This window comes from Haliotis rufescens, unplaced genomic scaffold (genome assembly GCF_023055435.1).
Source record: "Haliotis rufescens isolate VD_foot unplaced genomic scaffold, xgHalRufe1.0.p SCAF_11, whole genome shotgun sequence".
Taxonomy (NCBI): Eukaryota; Metazoa; Mollusca; class Gastropoda; order Lepetellida; family Haliotidae; genus Haliotis; species Haliotis rufescens.
In genome coordinates, this window is record NW_025963791.1 from 37,384,553 (window position 1) to 37,406,343 (window position 21,791).

The 21,791-nt window shown below is 42.4% G+C and overlaps 1 protein-coding gene across 1 annotated transcript in view; it reads right to left on the reverse strand.

Moving 5' to 3' along the window:
* The window catches only part of LOC124153105 (Ig-like and fibronectin type-III domain-containing protein 1), a 91,801-nt gene that overhangs the window by 12,332 nt on the left and 57,678 nt on the right, over positions 1 to 21,791 (reverse strand). The window contains exons 21-33 of the mRNA XM_048392706.1: positions 21,003 to 21,071; positions 18,926 to 19,042; positions 18,465 to 18,617; positions 17,606 to 17,781; positions 15,582 to 15,711; positions 13,631 to 13,879; positions 12,858 to 13,157; positions 12,348 to 12,401; positions 11,317 to 11,454; positions 7,549 to 7,716; positions 3,989 to 4,140; positions 2,936 to 3,062; positions 2,319 to 2,458 (exon numbers count right to left, since the gene is read on the reverse strand). Of these exons, the coding sequence (XP_048248663.1) occupies positions 2,319 to 2,458; positions 2,936 to 3,062; positions 3,989 to 4,140; positions 7,549 to 7,716; positions 11,317 to 11,454; positions 12,348 to 12,401; positions 12,858 to 13,157; positions 13,631 to 13,879; positions 15,582 to 15,711; positions 17,606 to 17,781; positions 18,465 to 18,617; positions 18,926 to 19,042; positions 21,003 to 21,071 (1,973 nt within the window). The remainder of the gene's footprint in view (positions 1 to 2,318; positions 2,459 to 2,935; positions 3,063 to 3,988; positions 4,141 to 7,548; positions 7,717 to 11,316; positions 11,455 to 12,347; positions 12,402 to 12,857; positions 13,158 to 13,630; positions 13,880 to 15,581; positions 15,712 to 17,605; positions 17,782 to 18,464; positions 18,618 to 18,925; positions 19,043 to 21,002; positions 21,072 to 21,791) is intronic.

A 21,791-nucleotide genomic window follows, 5' to 3' on the forward strand; every position in this document is an offset into this window, starting at 1 on the left:
GAATGACTTCAAGCATTAGGCTACCTAACACCCGAACAGAAAGAGTTATTGTGGACAGAGCCGTCAATATGTTTCATCTCAAAAGTACTAAAACAATGAACTTCATTTCCTTCCCAACAAATCTTTGTAGATCCCTAAAGGGCCAGTACGTCGAAGGCTCTGGGTGGCTTTAAATCATGCATGTAATAATTTCCGAGTGTGACCTTTAGCTCATCCATGATGCAATTTTCAAACCAAAAAGAACAGAGCTCCACCCAGCGAAGTCGACAACCCATGAGCTGCATAGAATACCTGGCTTTGGTCATGTTTTTTTAGATTTGGTTGGTTGGTTTGTTGTTTAACGCCGCACTCAGCAATATTCCAGCTATATGACGGCGGTCTGTAAATAATCGAGTCTGGACCAGACAATCCAGTGATTAATGTCATGAGCATCGATCCACGCAATTGGGATCGATGACATGCATCAACCAATAGAGTTGGAGCAAGTTTGAACCAGTAATAGAGTTGGATACAGTTTGTACCGGTTTGTTTGTTTACACTCTGTACCTGATAGTAACATTGTACCCTATGGTTACACACTGTACCTGATGGTAACATTGTACCCTATGTTACACACTGTACCTGATGGTAACATTGTACCCTATGGTTACACATTGTACCTGATGGAAACATTGTACCCTATGTTACACACTGTACCTGGTGGTAACATTGTACCCTATGTTACACTTTTTACCTGATGGTAACATTGTATCCTATGGTTACACAATGTACCTGAGGGTAACATTGTACCCTAAGTTACACACTGTACCTGATGGTAACAATGTACCCTATGGTTACACACTGTACCTGATGGTAACATTGTACCCTATGGTTACACACTGTACCTGATGGTAACATTGTACCCTAAGTTACACACTGTACCTGATGGTAACATTGTAACTTTGTTACACACTGAACCTGATGGTAACAATGTACCCTATGGTTACACATTGTACCTGATGGTAACATTGTACCCTATGTTACACACTGTACCTGATGGTAACAATGTACCCTATGTTACACACCGTACCTGATGGTAACATTGTACCCTATGTTACACACTGTACCTGATGGTAACATTGTACCCTATGGTTACACACTGTACCTGATGGTAACATTGTACCCTATGGTTACACACTGTACCTGATGGTAACATTGTACCCTATGGTTACACATTGTACCTGATGGTAACATTGTACCCTAAGTTACACACCGTACCTGATGGTAACATTGTACCCTATGGTTACACACTGTACCTGATGGTAACATTGTATCCTATGTTACACACCGTACCTGATGGTAACAATGTACCCTATGGTTACACACCGTACCTGATGGTAACAGTGTACCCTATGTTACACACAGTACCTGATGGTAACATTGTACCCTATCTTACACACTGTACCTGATGGTAACAGTGTACCCTATGGTTACACACTGTACCTGATGGTAACATTGTACCCTATGGTTACACACTGTACCTGATGGTAACATTGTACCCTATGGTTACACATTGTACCTGATGGTAACATTGTACCCTAAGTTACGGACTGTACCTGATGGTAACATTGTACCCTATGGTTACACACTGTACCTGATGGTAACATTGTACCCTATGTTACACACCGTACCTGATGGTAACATTGTACCCTATGTCACACACTGTACCTGATGGTAACAGTGTACCCTATGTTACACACTGTACCTGATGGTAACATTGTACCCTAAGTTACACACCGTACCTGATGGTAACAATGTACCCTATGGTTACACACAGTACCTGATGGTAACATTGTACCCTATGTTACACACTGTACCTGATGGTAACAATGTACCCTATGGTTACACACAGTACCTGATGGTAACATTGTACCCTATGTTACACACTGTACCTGATGGTAACAATGTACCCTATGGTTACACACTGTACCTGATGTTAACACCCAATCCCATTAGTCGCCTCTTATGATAAGCATAGTCGCCTTTTACAACAAGCATGGGTTGCTGAGGATCTATTCTACCCCCGATCTTCATGGGTCAGTTTGTACCGGTAATATAGTGGGTTGTAATGAAATGGTGTAGTGGAGTGTACTGTAAAGTTTGATAATTACTTTCATTACAGAAACTATATATTTCTTTACAAGAAGTTGGTACAATGAATATTATTGTACGTCCCTCAGGATGTAATATCTTTTTTTCTGCGTCCATTCTATAAATTGTACATACTGGACGCAGATTTCTAAATGGTGTAACGCCCTGTTCTAGACACTGGTGTTTACCTGAGTATAAGTGGATTCTGTTTCTTTCTTGAAGAACACAACAAATCCTGACTGAGCTGGGCCATCTTTTGCAGCCTTCCACTGCAGCCTGGTCGTTGAGGAGACAAATTCGAGATCGTATGGGCGATTGGGCGGCAGGCCTGCAAAGAAATCACATAACGTATCTTTCAGAAAAATGTCCTCTGTATCTCACTGATTACTGTAATAACTGAGACACTTGATTTGGGATGCTGGTAAAACTTGGGCATCCTGGGAACTAGGTGAACACATCAAACATTTCTTTTGACAGAAAACAATATGGACATTTAACACCCTCATAACACACTATCTCGAAAACCATCAACACTAATATTGAGAGATTGACACCTTGAAAACAAACTGCCTCCATTTGTTAATCATAAGGCAAGACCAGTAGTTTTCTGAGAAGTGTAATGCACCACTTTTACCAATATTCCAGGCATATCACATTGAGGGACACCAGACATTGTACCTATGTGGGGAATCAAACCTGTGCCTTTGGCATGACAAGTGACCACTTTAACCACTTGGCTACCCAAGCGGCCCCATAAAACAAGAAAGAGAATGGGCCTGGTATATGGGTTCATCTGATGACATACCTCCCACATATATGTTTCTGATCTGCGATGTTTGGCTTGTACCAAAGTCATTGGATGCCACGACCCACACAGTGTAGTTGACGTAGGCCTTGATGTTGGTCACGGTGTAAGTGTAAAAGTTCTTGGACTGGAAGCAAACCCAAGCAGTTTTACACATCTGGAAACTTCTTTAACAAGTCACTCCATTCAGTGTTACAGGAAACTCCTCTTGGAATACTTGGGCCATCAATTATCAATGATATAAATCACTAGATCAAAGAATCTCTGGAAATGTGAATCTTATTTGCCCATTCTGTTGCATTTTAAAGGATTTTTATTCCTTTTTTTAACACATTTATTGTGCCATTATTTATTTTTTTTCCACATATTCTTTCTACAAAAACTTTGAACCCATGGTTGACAACCTGTGATTTGAAAGGGTATGAAAAAATCATAAACAAATCACAGTACCAGTAGATGAAACACTTGCCATAAAATCAAATTGCTTCAAAACATTAATATACATCCATACTAAAAACTAATCACATTTAGAATCATACTCCAGTTGTACTGACTGGAAACACTGTTTTCCAACCCCACTTCTTCCTGACTCTTCTACTATCTATCCAGTAGACTGGACCCTGTATGTGTTTTCCAACCTCACATTCCCCAGACTCTTCTACTATCTATCCAGTAGACTGGACCCTGTATGTGTTTTCCAGCCCCACTTCTTCCTGACTCTTCTACTATCTATCCAGTAGACTGGACCCTGTATGTGTTTTCCAACCCCACTTCTTCCTGACTCTTCTACTATCTATCCAGTAGACTGGACCCTGTATGTGTTTTCCAACCCCACTTCTTCCTGACTCTTCTACTATCTATCCAGTAGACTGGACCCTGTATGTGTTTTCCAACCTCACGTCCCCCGACTCTTCTACTATCTATTCAGTAGACTGGACCCTGTTCGTATTTTCCAACCTCACGTCCCCCTGAACGCTGGACCCTTAATATACATTGGAATCTCCATACATTTAAATCAGATGAACATGTGTATAATTTATGCTGACTACTGACCACAATGTGTGGCTCCCTCTTGACGCTCCCTTCCTGTACATGCACCAGGTACTGCTTCACTTTCTGGCCATTCTTCGTTGGTCTGTCCCAACTGACTTCAATGTTGTTGTCCTTGATCTTAGCATGCATCACCGGGGCATCTGGGAGGTTATCTGGGGACAATGGAAGCTTGAGAACTACCTGTTGTATATTCACCGAGCAACTAAGTAGTCGTTCATCATTTCTAATTGAATGGTTTCTAATTTTGCACCTATCAGCTATCATAAGCTATCAAAATGTGTTATGAGTGAGTGAGTGAGTGTCTAAACATTCTCCCAGTCACTTTGTCCCAGTCACTGCTTAGAGTTGTCTAAACATTGCCCCAGTCACTGCTTAGAGTTGTCTAAACATTGCCCCAGTCACTGCTTAGAGTTGTCTAAACATTGTCCCAGTCTCTACCTAGAGTTGTCTAAACATTGTCCCAGTCACTGCTTAGAGTTGTCTAAACATTGTCCCAGTCACTGCTTAGAGTTGTCTAAACATTCTCCCAGTCACTGCTTAGAGTTGTCTAAACATTGTCCCAGAAACTGCTTAGAGTTGTCTAAACATTGTCCCAGTCACTGCTTAGAGTTGTCGTATCATTGTCCCAGTCACTGCTTAGAGTTGTCTAAACATTGTCCCAGTCACTGCTTAGAGTTGTCTAAACATTGTCCCAGTCACTGCTTAGAGTTGTCTAAACATTGTCCCAGTCACTGCTTAGAGTTGTCTAAACATTGTCCCAGAAACTGCTTAGAGTTGTCTAAACATTGTCCCAGTCACTGCTTAGAGTTGTCGTATCATTGTCCCAGTCACTGCTTAGAGTTGTCTAAACATTCTCCCAGTCACTTTGTCCCAGTCACTGCTTAGAGTTGTCTAAACATTGCCCCAGTCACTGCTTAGAGTTGTCTAAACATTGCCCCAGTCACTGCTTAGAGTTGTCTAAACATTGTCCCAGTCTCTACCTAGAGTTGTCTAAACATTGTCCCAGTCACTGCTTAGAGTTGTCTAAACATTGTCCCAGTCACTGCTTAGAGTTGTCTAAACATTGTCCCAGTCACTGCTTAGAGTTGTCTAAACATTGTCCCAGTCACTGCTTAGAGTTGTCTAAACATTGTCCCAGTCACTGCTTAGAGTTGTCTAAACATTGTCCCAGAAACTGCTTAGAGTTGTCTAAACATTGTCCCAGTCACTGCTTAGAGTTGTCGTATCATTGTCCCAGTCACTGCTTAGAGTTGTCTAAACATTGTCCCAGTCACTGCTTAGAGTTGTCTAAACATTGTCCCAGTCACTGCTTAGAGTTGTCTAAACATTGTCCCAGTTTACTGCTTAGAGTTGTCTAAACATTGTCCCAGTCACTGCTTAGAGTTGTCTAAACATTGTCCCAGTCACTGCTTAGAGTTGTCTAAACATTGTCCCAGTCACTGCTTAGAGTTGTCTAAACATTGTCCCAGTCACTGCTTAGAGTTGTCGTATCATTGTCCCAGTCACTGCTTAGAGTTGTCTAAACATTGTCCCAGTCACTGCTTAAAGTTGTCGTATCATTGACCCAGTCACTGCTTAGAGTTGTCTAAACATTGTCCCAGTCACTGCTTAGAGTTGTCTAAACATTGTCCCAGTCACTGCTTAGAGTTGTCTAAACATTGTCCCAGTCACTGCTTAGAGTTGTCTAAACACTGTCCCAGTCACTGTCACTGCTTAGAGTTGTCTAAACACTGTCCCAGTCACTACTTAGAGTTGTCTAAACATTGTCCCAGTCACTGCTTTAGAGTTGTCTAAACATTGTCCCAGTCACTGCTTTAGAGTTGTCTAAACATTGTCCCAGTCACTGCTTAGAGTTGTCTAAACATTGTCCCAGTCACTGCTTAGAGTTGTCTAAACATTGTCCCAGTCACTGCTTAGAGTTGTCTAAACATTGTCCCAGTCACTGCTTAGAGTTGTCTAAACATTGTCCCAGTCACTGCTTAGAGTTGTCTAAACATTGTCCCAGTCACTACTTAGAGTTGTCTAAACATTGTCCCAGTCACTGCTTAGAGTTGTCTAAACATTGTCCCAGTTTACTGCTTAGAGTTGTCGTATCATTGTCCCAGAAACTGCTTAGAGTTGTCTAAACATTATCCCAGTCACTGCTTAGAGTTGTCTAAACATTGTCCCAGTCACTGCTTAGAGTTGTCTAAACATTGTCCCAGTCACTGCTTAAAGTTGTCGTATCATTGACCCAGTCACTGCTTAGAGTTGTCTAAACATTGTCCCAGTCACTGCTTAGAGTTGTCTAAACATTGTCCCAGTCACTGCTTAAAGTTGTCGTATCATTGTCCCAGTCACTGCTTAGAGTTGTCTAAACATTGTCCCCAGTCACTGCTTAAAGTTGTCGTATCATTGACCCAGTCACTGCTTAGAGTTGTCTAAACATTGTCCCAGTCACTGCTTAGAGTTGTCTAAACATTGTCCCCAGTCACTGCTTAGAGTTGTCTAAACATTGTCCCAGTCACTGCTTAGAGTTGTCTAAACATTGTCCCAGTCACTGCTTAGAGTTGTCTAAACATTGACCCAGTCACTGCTTAGAGTTGTCTAAACATTGTCCCAGTCACTGCTTAGAGTTGTCTAAACATTGTCCCAGTCACTGCTTAGAGTTGTCTAAACACTGTCCCAGTCACTGTCACTGCTTAGAGTTGTCTAAACACTGTCCCAGTCACTGCTTAGAGTTGTCTAAACACTGTCCCAGTCACTGTCACTGCTTAGAGTTGTCTAAACACTGTCCCAGTCACTACTTAGAGTTGTCTAAACATTGTCCCAGTCACTGCTTAGAGTTGTCTAAACACTGTCCCAGTCACTACTTAGAGTTGTCTAAACATTGTCCCAGTCACTGCTTAGAATTGTCTAAACACTGTCCCAGTCACTGTCACTGCTTAGAGTTGTCTAAACACTGTCCCAGTCACTGCTTAGAGTTGTCTAAACACTGTCCCAGTCACTGTCACTGCTTAGAGTTGTCTAAACACTGTCCCAGTCACTACTTAGAGTTGTCTAAACATTGTCCCAGTCACTGCTTAGAGTTGTCTAAACATTGTCCCAGTCACTGCTTACACATCCATAATCAAAAGCCCTCTTTACATGATTTAATGGGGGGCATATTCATCCCTGGATTTCCATGGGGTTTTCCCCAAAACCCAAGCACATGTTCTTAAAATCTTGTCGAGTATGAAGCGAGAAGTGCAGAATGTGTACGCTGGGGTTTCCCGGATCTCACAGAGCACACTACTGGAGGAAAGCCATGATCAACTCTAATGAGGGTGAGAAGTGCAGAATGTGTATGCTGGGGTTTCCCAGATCTCACAGAGCACACTACTGGAGGAAAGCCATGATCAACTCTAATGAGGGTGAGAAGTGCAGAATGTGTATGCTGGGGTTTCCCGGATGTCATAGAGCACACTACTGGAGGAAAGCCATGATCAACTCTAATGAGGGTGAGAAGTGCAGAATGTGTACGCTGGGGTTTCCCGGATGTCATAGAGCACACTACTGGAGGAAAGCCAGGTTAAACTCACTTTTGTTTTCTTCCATACAGCCAATGATCTTGTCCGAGTGGTCAATACACTGTAGCATTTTTGGATCACTCAAAGGGTTCCCAGTCCCTGGAGTATTGCCGGAACAGAATGGTAGACAGTAGGGTGCCACGCCCTCATTCTCACAGCACTGACTATGATCACTTCCATCTGAAACACAACACAGGAGATAGGAATTGTCTAGACACAACACAGGAGATAGGAATTGTCTAGACACAACACAGGAGATGGGAATTGTCTAGACACAACACAGGAGATGGGAATTGTCTAGACACAATACAGGGGATAGGAATTGTCTAGACACAACACAGGAGATGGGAATTGTCTAGACACAATACAGGAGATAGGAATTGTCTAGACACAATACAGGAGATGGGAATTGTCTAGACACAATACAGGAGATAGGAATTGTCTAGACACAACACAGGGGATAGGAATTGTCTAGACACAACACAGGAGATAGGAATTGTCTAGACACAACACAGGAGATAGGAATTGTCTAGACACAACACAGGAGATAGGAATTGTCTAGACTTTTACAAGACAGTGATTGCAATGGGTTGAACACCGCAAAGAACAGAATTTGGCTTAAATCATGGTGCACCGTCTAAATGTCGGACGAACACTCTTTTACACTTCGGGGAAACATACGAGCATGGGTAGGGTGCTGACTAACTTATAATCATGGTCGGAGCAATTCTGGATTTCAAAATCTGCACAGTAAACTGCAGTGACTTAAACAACAATGCCACTTGTGCCCTGCCTTAAACAGCCAGCCTGGTGCTGTGAGTGCTGCCCATGAACCTCAGCAGATTCAGCACAATTCAGCACAATTCAGCACAACATGGCTGCTCAATCGGCCACACTGTCATTAGAACAGGTCTTCAGCAACGCATGCTTGTCGTAAGAGGCGACTAACGTGATCGGGTGGTCAGGCTTGCTAAAATTGATGGATGAATGTCACTGTATCCAAATTGCATGGATCTATGATCATGATGTCAATCACGGGAATGTCTGAATGTCTGATTGTCTAGACTCAATTATTTACAGACTGCCATCATATAGGTGGAATATTGTTGAGTGCGGCGTTAAACAAACAAAATATGGATGCATTACACAGTTCTAATAAGCGAGTTGGGTTTAATTAAGAATTAACTTTCACTTTGTGTGAGTTCATAAGAGCATGATGGTTCATAGAGGGTTCATAATTGACTTTCACTTTGTGTGAGTTCATAAGAGCATGATGGTTCATAGAAGGTTCATAATTGACTTTCACTTTGTGTGAGTTCATAAGAGCATGATGGTTCATAGAGGGTTCATAATTGACTTTCACTTTGTGTGAGTTCATAAGAGCATGATGGTTCATAGAAGGTTCATAATTGACTTTCACTTTGTGCGAGTTCATAAGAGCATGATGGTTCATAAAAAGGTTCATAATTGACTTTCACTTTGTGCGAGTTCATCAGAGCATGATGGTTCATAAAAGGTTCATAATTGACTTTCACTTTGTGTGAGTTCATAAGAGCATGATGGTTCATAAAAGGTTCATAATTGACTTTCACTTTGTGCGAGTTCATAAGAGCATGATGGTTCATAAAAGGTTCATAATTGACTTTCACTTTGTGCGAGTTCATTAGAGCATGATTGTACATAGAAGGTTCATACTCCAATGAACTCACACAAAGTGAAATTCAAATCTTATAATTTTTTATATCACTATTTGTACCTCAAAGGATGTAGACCTTGTTCTATACACAATTATATTTAGTATGTGTGACTTCATGTTTAAACATGACAGCCATACAACGACCAGCTGTATCGAGGAATAAAATAGTTCCTCAAAACGAGAGAGACATGAGTGACCGATTATGTATCCTCAACATGCTCTTCAGAAACATCTTTTGTAGGTTCTTACAAATGTTTTCAAATAATACTAATAATAGATGAGAAAGGTGTGTTCAGAACTACCTCAGTAAGTCAGTCACAATGACAGCATGTCGTAATAAATTTACATCAAGTACAAGACGTCAAAATGGCCTACACGATAAACCTGACAGGAGGGATTTCCGTAGACTTTAATGAACCTGTGGCTATTACAAGTATTAGTCATCACTGATCATTTGGTTGATCATTGTAAGGTGATTGTAAAGATGTGCAAAATAGATACTAAGGTAAATTCATAGATTGCTGTAGACTGTTACTGTAGTCCAGACATGGATCAGGTCAATACTACTATAGTTTGGATGTGTTGTAGCAAGGATAGTTTGGATGGGTTGTAGGGAGGATAGTTTGGATGGGTTGTAGGGAGGATAGTTTGGATGTGTTGTATCGAGGATAGTTTGGATGGGTTGTAGGGAGGATATCCTTGAACGGACATGCAATCAAATTATCCCAATGTATGCTAAAATGCAGTTCAAGATTAAAGGGTCTAAATGATGAGAAACAACGCTTCTGTATTTATTCGTGCTATGGAATTCCCAGGGGTTTCCACAGGAATGTCAGTATTTACGTCATTTCAAGAATGCAGTCTTGTGAAAAAATGTATGAACATCAAATGTGTCGTTCATACACTTATGAAAATCAGTTTTGCGGTCATGTGACCAATCTCTTGTCCAATGGAATAGCTGTATATTGTGTAAACTTATCACGGTGTGTCAGCTGGATGACAAAGCCTCATGGAAAACCCATTTGCACAGGTATGGTGCTGACAAATTTTGAAACAGTCGGGGTGAACCAGGATTAGAATCCAGCCATTATCATGTTCCTGGCACACCTAAGGGACACAACTCTGCACATCAAATCGTGGTGCCTGAGATGACAGGACCACCCATTCCCACTAGTTCTAAGATTATTGTTGAAGGGAACCAACGATAAACCTGTGGTCAATAGTGTGGGGACTGTCAGTGTACAGGGGCCAACTACAGCTAAACAACCTGGAGAAAAACCACAACTTTACAATTGACACCACTGATCTGCATAATCCATGCAGTTGATAACAGGGGGGCGAAAGATGGCAAACTGACCAATGAGCCATGAATGTTGTTGCCTGTAGACAAATGAACCTCTGCTTACAAAAACACAGTGCTCAAATCAATTCTTAGTTTGTTTCGGTGTTTGTTGGTTTGTTTGTTTCTTTCTTTCTTGTTTAACGCCGCACTCAGCAAAATTCAATCTATATAATGGTGGTGTGAAAATGATCAAATCTGGACAAGACAATCCAGTGATTGACATCATGAGCATTGACCCACGCAATTGGGATACGATGACATGCATCAACCAAGTCAGCGAGCCTGACCACCCGATCCTGTTAGTCGCCTCTTACGGCAAGTTGGTTGCTGAAGACCTATTCTATCGGATCTTCACGGGTTTGTTTAGTAGTAGTTCCAAGTGTAATGGTCACCCATCCATACATATAATACCATCTATCTCTCTTATTGTACAAGCCCTACAGCTCCGTGAAGATCCGGGTTAGAATTGGTCTTCAGCAACCCATCCTTGTAAGAGGCTTGCTGACTTGGCTGATGCATGTCATCGCAATTGCGTAGATGGATGCTCATGATGTCAGTCACTGGAATCTCTTGTCCAGAATTGATTGTTTTCAGACAGCCGTCACATAGCTGGAATATGTTAAACAACAAACAAACAAACAATGACACTCTATTCAACAAGCAGGAAACACTAAGGCTTATCACGCTCCAGGATCCATGAGGAGCCTCTTCCAGCACTAGGAAGGGACATTTGTTGACGTACCTGCTGCACACTGTACAAAAGTGGGAAGAAAGTTCAGACACTTGAACAGGTTTGGTCTGTTGATGATGGCGGCAATGTCCACGTCAAAGGAACATGCTACCATGCAGTCAGGGTCAATCTTCTTCTGTATACAGCAAGCTGACGGAATAAAACATTGCAACAATGGTGACCATCCCCATGAATATTACAAACAAAGTTAGTTCCCTACAACCAATACTGGCTTGTCATTTAAGTTTAACCATAATAAACCCTTAATTATTTCTTCAAATTTAAATTTAGTATCAATTAAAGTGATAAAAAAACATACAATTTTGTGGATAACAACTTCAGGGCCCCGTTCCTCAAAGCGATCTTAGCACTAAGGTGATCGTAAGTCCCATACTTTAACATAGGCTTACGATCATCGCCGCGCTAAGATTGCTTTGAGGAACGAGGCCCTGGTTTATTGCATTAGTGATGTTCTGATGTACATTATACGAAGTTCTCAAGCTGGAATGCCCATGAAAGTGTGACTCTTAATATCTAAAAAAATGCTCTCAGTGCAACAATCCAACAGATTATTTACCTGTTTATCAGAAACTTGGGTAAAATATAGAGACTCTGACAACATCAGTTGTTTAAATTATATCATGTGGGATTAAGACATTCTCTTGCTTGATGTACATATCACACATAATAACATAAAAGTAAAGGGTTCAATTTTTGTCACTTTCTAAGAAACCTCCAGAGAAGTCACATTGGTCTATGGAGGTCACATTCAAGTGATTAGACCAATACTTAGTCAGTTAAAACATGTCATTAAAATATTTAAGTTTTTCTTCTTTGAAAGAACCTTTTCTCTTCTAAGCGAACTAGACTTGGTTAGTTTGATCTAGACTTGCCTACGCTTTTAGTAAAAAAAAATTCCTAAAAAATATAAATTCCACAGTCCTGGTGCAGGACTATCAAGTGATACATAGCCCCAGACATTGACGCCTGAAAGTGGCAACCAGTTAGATAGGGGCGTTACAGACTGGCTGTGTACTACTGACCTGTGACATTGGTCACTCTGTTGGCCGGTTGCAGACGGGTCGGAGCAAATGGATCTGAAAACAAATTAGCCATTATTCATTGTTGTCTGGTAACAAGGCTGGTTGTAATCTTTGCTATGTCACAGCTAACTCTTATTATTTTTGTGACACTGAATTTAGTAAGCAGGAGTGATTTTGTTCACAAATGCCATTAACCAATTACTGAAGAACGGTAGCTTCCAATACACCATTGTAAACCTCTCCCAAACTTGAAAAAACAAAGTTTTATGCATCAAAACAGGCTTTTATTGTATATTCTGTTACTCGTTGGGTGCACATGAAATACCTTAATTATCTCCCTTATTAACACTTCCTGTTACACGAACATAACTTTAATATGTCTGTTATGCTTTTTTGTGTCAGTTATCGTCTATGATGGTGACAACCCAAATTGATCCTACATTCATCTTACCACGACTCAACAAGTGCTCCAATACTTTGGTTTTTGTAACAGAGTTGATGCTTGCTTACCTATCAGTTTCACAGCTCCAGTGGCAGACCCATACTTATTACTTGCGGAGCAGATGTAATCACCATAGTCTCCGCCAACAACGTCCTTGATCCGTAGCTGTGCCACTGTTATTCCTGTGTGACCTCTGACTTCATTATACGCCTTCACCTTGGGTAAAGAAGCTCTAAAGATCTTGTTGTTTTTCTTCCATTTTATGCTGTTAACATCAGGGAAGCCAGAAAACCAACAAGATATCACTGCTGTTAGATTCTCTTTTGGAGCCACAGTGTCATCTCGGTTTTCAACAACCTTGGGCTTAACTGAAAAAAAACCCAACATACTGTAATCATTAAATCGGGTAAACTCTTTCAACTGCTTTCAGTTATCTACTGTATCAAGGAAATTCATTGTTTGCTGTTTCCAACTTACTTCTGGCAGACAAGTGAATACAAGTGAAAATTCTGAACTGTTTTCAACTTACATCTGACGGACAAGTGAATACAAGTGAAAACTCTGAACTGTTTTCAACTTACATCTGACGGACAAGTGAATACAAGTGAAAACTCTGAACTGTTTTCAACTTACATCTGACGGACAAGTGAATACAAGTGAAAATTCTGAACTGTTTTCAACTTACATCTGACGGACAAGTGAATACAAGTGAAAATTCTGAACTGTTTTCAACTTACATCTGACGGACAAGTGAATACAAGTGAAAACTCTGAACTGTTTTCAACTTACATCTGATGGACAAGTGAATACAAGTGAAAATTCTGAACTGTTTTCAACTTACATCTGACGGACAAGTGAACTGTGAGTGATTTTGATTCAGCCCTGTTGGATGCGGTGCATGTATACGAGCCACTGTCAGCTTCCTTGATGGATCTTAGAGCCAGCCTCCTTGCAGTACCAACCACCTTCCTGTCCTTCGTCCAGGTGATGTTTGCGGTGGGGTCAGCGATGACATCACAGAACATCTTCACGGGATCACCCACATCCACAACTCCATCAGGACTCACACTGATGCTTATGTCTTGTATTCCTGAAATGTTGAGCGAGCAGGGAAAACCTTTCACTACAGTGTATATTTGGTTTACAGATTTGAAAGTCATAATCAGAAAATAAAATAGAAAGAATTTGAATTTGATCTTCTTTCGCAAACAGCTCTATCTTTGATATTTTAGAATCATAACATAACAAATCAGGACTGTGAACCTTTCAGACACAAACACATCAACTGCATTCCAACACTCTATTGACAACAAAATCTTCACTGACAGCTATAGATACATGTACATTTTACTGTTAAAATATTGTGCATCCTGCATTTGAAACATAATTTTTTGTTATATTTGGTGACCAGCTACCAGTCCAAACAAACTTATGTTTGATCTTGGGGTATGATGACAAACAGTCATCCTGAAGTCTGACCAAGTCTGACCAAGCCTGACCAAGTCTGACCAAGCCTGACCAAGTCTGACCAAGCCTGACCAAGCCTGACCAAGTCTGACCAAGCCTGACCACCTGATCCATTGATGACAATCATAGGTTAGGCTAAAAAAAATAATAGTCTTGGTTCTTAGGCACCGCCCGCATCATCATAAAGTTTGTGGCACATTTCATTTTTATTTCCATTTTAAAAAACAAACCAAACATTCTTAAATATTCCAAGTCCAATGGTAGTCAAAACTGTATTCCAGTATTTTACTCATTAAGGAATATATTTATGTAGAGGAGCCCTTTCCCAGGTTGATTGTACACAACTCTTTATTTGGTTACATACTAGTTTGAACAAAATAATACTTAAAAAAAAAGACACCGCCCGCTCGCCCGCCCTCGCCCGCCCATCCACACTATATTTTCAAAAACCATTGCCTGAGAACCAATTCTTTTATTTTATTAAGCATTACTCTGGATCTCCATATTAACCTTGAGATGTACATAATTACTGTTGTAACTTGTTACACAAATTTATACAAATATTAATGTGATCATGGTATTGTTACTGCTAGTCAGTTTATGTTAACCACCTGTGTCATATTCCAGTTGGACTTTCATACACAGCAAGGGCAGGTAACTCTTTACATATGTCACTACACAATGGCCAAATCCACACAACAGGACTTCAATAACCCTTATAACAATATCATGTGTTACGTGGCAGTATACTTTGTGTTATTCCTGATGATAGTTAGGGGCAGCAAATCAAACACTCATAGACTGTCGTGTTTATAATCCATGCATGATCCCGGTGTTGACAGCTTTGCTGTTTTGTTTGTTTGTTTGTTGTTTAATGCCGTACTCAGCAAAATCGCAGCTATATGATGGCGGTCTGGAAATAATCGAGTCTGGACAAGACAATCCAGTGATTGATATCATGAGCATTGATCTACACAACTGGGATATGATGACAAGCATCAACCAAGTCAGCGAGCCTGACCACCCGATCCCGTTTGTCAACCTTACGACAAGCATAGTCGCTTTTTACAGCAAGCATGGGTTGCTGAAGACCTATTCTACCCCAGATCTTCATGGGTTGCTCTGCTGTTAATAATTCATTGATTTTGTGTGGTCTATTACTGATTTGACAATTAAGTTCTGTATGTACTGACTTCTGAGTTAACCTTGGTGTTTCAAGTTGGGAATCAACACGTAACTTATGCATATGTTGTAGACCTTCACACTTCGCTATAGAAGCAATGTGCACCTTATATCAGTCTCAGTGCCAGAAACCAAACAATTACCATAGTCATTTGTAAAGACGGTCTGAGGCGGGGCCAGTCGACTGGCGCCATACTGGTTCTGTGCTGATACTGACACACGGTAAAACTTGTTGGTCTCCAGGCCCCTCAGGTTGTAGGGACTCTGGACATTCTGGGGACGAAGGAGAAAACATATCAAAGATGGATGCTTGTCTGCTGCAAGATATTTAACTGTTGTTTAGGATAAGCATTTTTCAAATGTAAATGTACTAATCTCACTGTCCAATTGAAAGAAAGAAGGGAGTAGCTTGCAAACGTGTTCAGTGCTGTTCCAACTTGACACTTTTTTCTACAGATTTGTATCTATCACCCATCTTGAAATAGGTTATCACAAAAGTATAATTAATGGGGTTTATACACTTTTAATGACAATAATCCTGTATGGAGAAACATTCATCTACAGGAAAACGTATAAGCAAGGTGCTGTGTGTGTGTGTGTGTGTGTGTGTGTGTGTGTGTGTGTGTGTGTGTGTGTGTGTGTGTGGTGTGTGTGTGGTGTGTGTGTGGTGTGTGTGTGTGTGTGTGTGTGTGTGTGTGTGTGTGTGTGTGTGTGTGTGTGTGTGTGTGTGTGTGTGTGTGCGAACTAGTCTTGACTAAAGTCATTTTTACAGTGTTAGCCCACTGAGATATCATGCCGTAGTTAATCGTGGATACCCGACTCAGACACAGCTTACTGACTACATGACAACCAAACCTTGGTTTATCCACAGGCAGAGGAACAACAAGCACCATCTGAAGACTGAATCACTGATCTGTTTGCTGGGCAGAAGCACTATCCACTTGCCGGGCAGAAGCACTATCCACTTGCCAGGGAGCACTATCCACTTGCCGGACAGAAGCACTATCCACTTGCCGGGCAGAAGCACTATCCACTTGCCGGGCAGAAGCACTATCCACTTGCCGGGCAGAAGCACTATCCACTTGCCGGACAGAAGCACTATCCACTTGCCGTGCAGAAGCACTATCCACTTGCCGGACAGAAGCACTATCCACTTGCCGGGCAGAAGCACTATCGACTTGCCGGGCAGAAGCTCTATCTACTTGCCGGGCAGAAGCTCTATCCACTTGCCGGGCAGAAGCTCTATCCACTTGCCGGGCAGAAGCACTATCTACTTGCCGGGCAGAAGCTCTATCCACTTGCCGGGCAGAAGCACTATCCACTTGCCCCAAAAGGCAGTCCGGATGGTTGTGTGAGTGAGTGTGAGTGTGTGAGTGAGTGGGTGGGTGTGTGGGGTGTGTGGGTGTGTGGGTGTGTGGGTGGGTGAATGAGTGAGTTGGGAAGTGGATAAGTGAGAGAGTGGGTTTGCAGGTGGATGTTTGGATGTAGGATGGGTAACTGAATGTTAGTGAGTGGGTGGGTGTGTGGGTGGGTGGGTAAATGAGTGAGTTGGGAAGTGGATAAGTGAGAGAGTGGGTTTGCAGGTGGATGTCTGGATGTAGGATGGGTAACTGAATGAGTGTGTTCTGGAGGTGGTTCAGTGAGTTGGTTGCAAGGTGGATGGATGGGGAGTGTGTGGGTTTGCAGGCGGATGTTTGGGTGTAGGATGGGTAACTGAACGCGTGTGTTCAGGAGGTGGGTCAGTGAGTGGGTTTGCAGGTGGATGGGTGGGGAGTGGGTTTGCAGGTGGATGTCTGGATGTAGGATGGGTAACTGAATGAGTGTGTTCTGGAGGTGGGTCAGTGAGTTGGTTGCAAGGTGGATGGGTGGGGAGTGTGTGGGTTTGCAGGCGGATGTTTGGATGTAGGATGGGAAACTGAATGAGTGTGTTCTGGAGGTGAGTCAGTGAGTGGGTTTGCAGGTGGATGGGTGGGGAGTGTGTGGGTTTGGAGGTGAGTCAGTGAGTGGGTTTGCAGGTGGATGGGTGGGGAGTGTGTGGGTTTGGAGGTGGGTCAGTGAGTGGGTTTGCAGGTGGATGGGTGGGGAGTGTGTGGGTGTGTCAAACGGAGAGGATAATTAATGAGATGGTCAGTTTGAGGGGAGTTACATGTATGACAGCGACACCAACCTCTTTGCTTGTGGATCCCGGCCCACCCCACCTGTAGGGATCACCTTCCCAGTAATGGACGCTGTAGCGGCAGCTGTTGTTGGCACAGTTCTGCGCTGCAGGCTTCCACGTTATCTTTATCACTCCACTAGAAACAAGCTCAGCAGTCATGTTTTGTGGTTCCGATGGCACCACCCCTGCAAAGTTTGTGTATGTAAATGTTAAAGTTCATAAAATAATAAAATAGTGACAGAAAGTTGAACAGAGTTTTTATGGAAAATCAGGGGAGATATTTAAACTTTACACTGATCCTAGGGAGTGAAGACTATGGGTACGATCAACGATACATCCATGGAATCAAGGTGACAGAACTCTCACAAGGGACGGAGAGGTGAGGTGAAATTGGGTTTAACATCGCGTCCAAGATTATTGCACTTATATAGCGACGTGCATGTACGTGTATGTGTTTGTGTGGCTGCTTGTACTAGTCCGGACTGATGCCAATTTATAGTGCTAGCTCAGTGAGATACCATGCCGCAGTTTAACATGAATACCCCACTCAGACACAGTATACTGACTCCGAGCCGACCACTCCTTGTTTTAGCCCCTTAATGCCGAGCGCCAGACAGGGTAACAACAAGTACCATCTTTTAACGTCTTTTGGTATGACGCGGCCGGGGATTGAACCCTGGACCTTCCGCTTTCCGGGCGGACGCTCTACCACTAGACCACGGAGGCAGTCTCTCACGATGGGACGATGAAACCACGAGAACCGTAGAGACATTAGACCACTGGGCCACCTGCAACCCCCTGATGAGATGTTACAAAGAATTTCAATTCTCAATTTGCACAATCAAGCCCATGATGGTACATTTCTTACTTGCTCCATCCAAGGTACAGCCTGTAATGTGGTTTGTCCAAGCAATGCATGCAGCAGTCACAAAGTTCTTCCCGGTGATATGACCTTGACAGAAGGACAGACAACTTGATGGAACCCCAATCTGTTGACAACATGGCCGATGATCCCTGCCATCTGGAACCGACATGTGGATGAGTGAAAACACTACTGAATTGAATGAAAATAAAATATAAACTCAAAACCTTTGTCATAAGATACAAAATGAGCATGAAAGGGCCTGGGATAGGTAACTCGGGAACTCGGGTCAGATGGGTCCTGGGTCGGACCTGTGTACCCACCAGACTACCCGGACTCGTGCTTAGAGACGTGATATATTGTTTAATGACAATAAAAAATATAACTCCATGGTTACATTAAACTTATTACATGTCTGATGCACAAGAAATCAGAACATATGTGAGGCACATACAATCACTACATACCTGAGGCACATGCAAGTATGATGGCGATGTCGTCGAAACACATTTCATACGTGTCATTGGCCTGGCCTGTACATAGAGCAGTGCAAGACGACGATATGTTGTTCCTAAAACAACACTCTGAAAAATAAATATCCACTAGATTATTACTTAATGGTTCTTTTAACACATACATGCCCCAAGATCATTGCTTGATGGTAACACATACATGCCCCAAGATCATTGCTTGATGGTAACACATACATGCCTCAAGATTATTGCTTGATGGTAACACACACAGGCCTCAAGATTATTGCTTGATGGTAACACACACATGCCTCAAGAGTTTTGCTTGATGGTAACACACACATGCCTCAAGAGTTTTGCTTGATGGTAACACACACTTGCCTCAAGATTATTGCTTGATGGTAACACACACATGCCTCAAGATAATTGCTTAATGGTAACACACACAGGCCTCAAGATTATTGCTTGATGGTAACACACACATGCCTCAAGATTATTGCTTGATGGTAACACACACATGCCTCAAGATTATTGCTTGATGGTAACACACACAGGCCTCAAGATTATTGCTTGATGGTAACACACACATGCCTCAAGATTATTGCTTGATGGTAACACATACATGCCTCAAGATTATTGCTTGATGGTAACACACACAGGCCTCAAGATTATTGCTTGATGGTAACACACACAGGCCTCAAGAGTTTTGCTTGATGGTAACACACACATGCCTCAAGAGTTTTGCTTGATGGTAACACACACATGCCTCAAGATTATTGCTTGATGGTAACACACACATGCCTCAAGATTATTGCTTGATGGTAACACACACATGCCTCAAGATCATTGCTTGATGGTAACACACATACATGCCTCAAGATTATTGCTTGATGGTAACACACACAGGCCTCAAGATTATTGCTTGATGGTAACACACACAGGCCTCAAGATTATTGCTTGATGGTAACACACACATGCCTCAAGAGTTTTGCTTGATGGTAACACACACATGCCGCAAGATTATTGCTTGATGGTAACACACACAGGCCTCAAGATTATTGCTTGATGGTAACAGACACATGCCTCAAGATCATTGCTTGATGGTAACAGACACAGGCCTCAAGAGTTTTGCTTGATGGTAACACACACATGCCTCAATATTCCAGCTATATATTGGCAGCCTGAAAATAATAAAGTCTGAACCAAACTGATTGGTATTAAGAGCAGTGATCCACCCTGTCAGGGTACTATCAAACTATCAACTAGTAGGATAAGCATTGGTTACTGGGGACCACGGTTCTATATTGGAATCCCCTCTAGGGTGCATTGCTAGAGACTTGTGTTACTGGGGACCAGGTTCTATACTGGAATCCCCTCTAGGGTGCATTGCTAGAGACTTGTGTTACTGGGGACCAGGTTCTATACTGGAATCCCCTCTAGGGTGCATTGCTAGAGACTTGTGTTACTGGGGACCAGGTTCTATACTGGAATCCCCTCTAGGGTGCATTGCTAGAGACTTGTGTTACTGGGGACCAGGTTCTGTACTGGAATCCCCTCTAGGGTGCATTGCTAGAGACTTGTGTTACTGGGGACCAGGTTCTGTACTGGAATCCCCTCTAGGGTGCATTGCTAGAGACTTGTGTTACTGGGGACCAGGTTCTGTACTGGAATCCCCTCTAGGGTGCATTGCTAGAGACTTGTGTTACTGGGGACCAGGTTCTATACTGGAATCCCCTCTAGGGTGCATTGCTAGAGACTTGTGTTACTGGGGACCAGGTTCTATACTGGAATCCCCTCTAGGGTGCATTGCTAGAGACTTGTGTTACTGGGGACCAGGTTCTATACTGGAATCCCCTCTAGGGTGCATTGCTAGAGACTTGTGTTACTGGGGACCAGGTTCTGTACTGGAATCCCCTCTAGGGTGCATTGCTAGAGACTTGTGTTACTGGGGACCAGGTTCTATACTGGAATCCCCTCTAGGGTGCATTGCTAGAGACTTGTGTTGGCTCACTTGTCTCTACACTTTTGATGACTGAGATTTGGGATTTTGACGCATTTAGAATGAACATGTTACCTGATTTATCCGCCCAGATGACTCTTCCGTCAACAACAGTACCATTGATGACCAGGGGAGGAAGCACTGCTGCAAAACAAACAGGCTGGGATTACTTGCATGTTCAGACACAACTACACCAACATCTTCTTCCACACAATATAACATGGGCTATAACTGCTGACAAAGTCATAAAGCAGGATGCCATAAATAATATGAAACAGCACCTGTAGTAACCAGTTCTATACCTAAGAGCGAATCAAAACACCAGAGTGATTTGTTTGTCTGCTTGTTGTTTAACGCTCCAATCATCAATAGTCAAACTGTAACAGCAGAGTGTAAATTTTCAAGTGAACAAAGATCACATCATTGGGGTTTGACGCAATCAACCACTCTCCGAGCCAGACCACTCTCCGAGCCTGACCACTCTCCGAGCCTGACCACTCACGAGCCTGACCACTCACCAAGTCTGACTACCCAAACCATTTGGTCACCTCTTATGACAAAGATATGTTGCTGTGGAGCAAGTCAAGCCCGGAATCTCCACGGGGACACATTTTGTGGTGCTGAATTCGAAAGGTAGGCTGACCTAGGATCATAGTCAGGTGAAATCCATGAGCATGAATATGAATCTGGGCAATTCCAGAATCAAACTCTGCACCGCAAATTGCAGTGGCTTAGACCATTTGCCCATTTAGAGATCAAGTCTGAGTCAGGCAAACCAGTGCTGGACTGTATGAACAAAGATCCACGTCTTGGACCAATCAGCCACATCACACACTCTACCCACCTAAATCACATCAGTCAGGT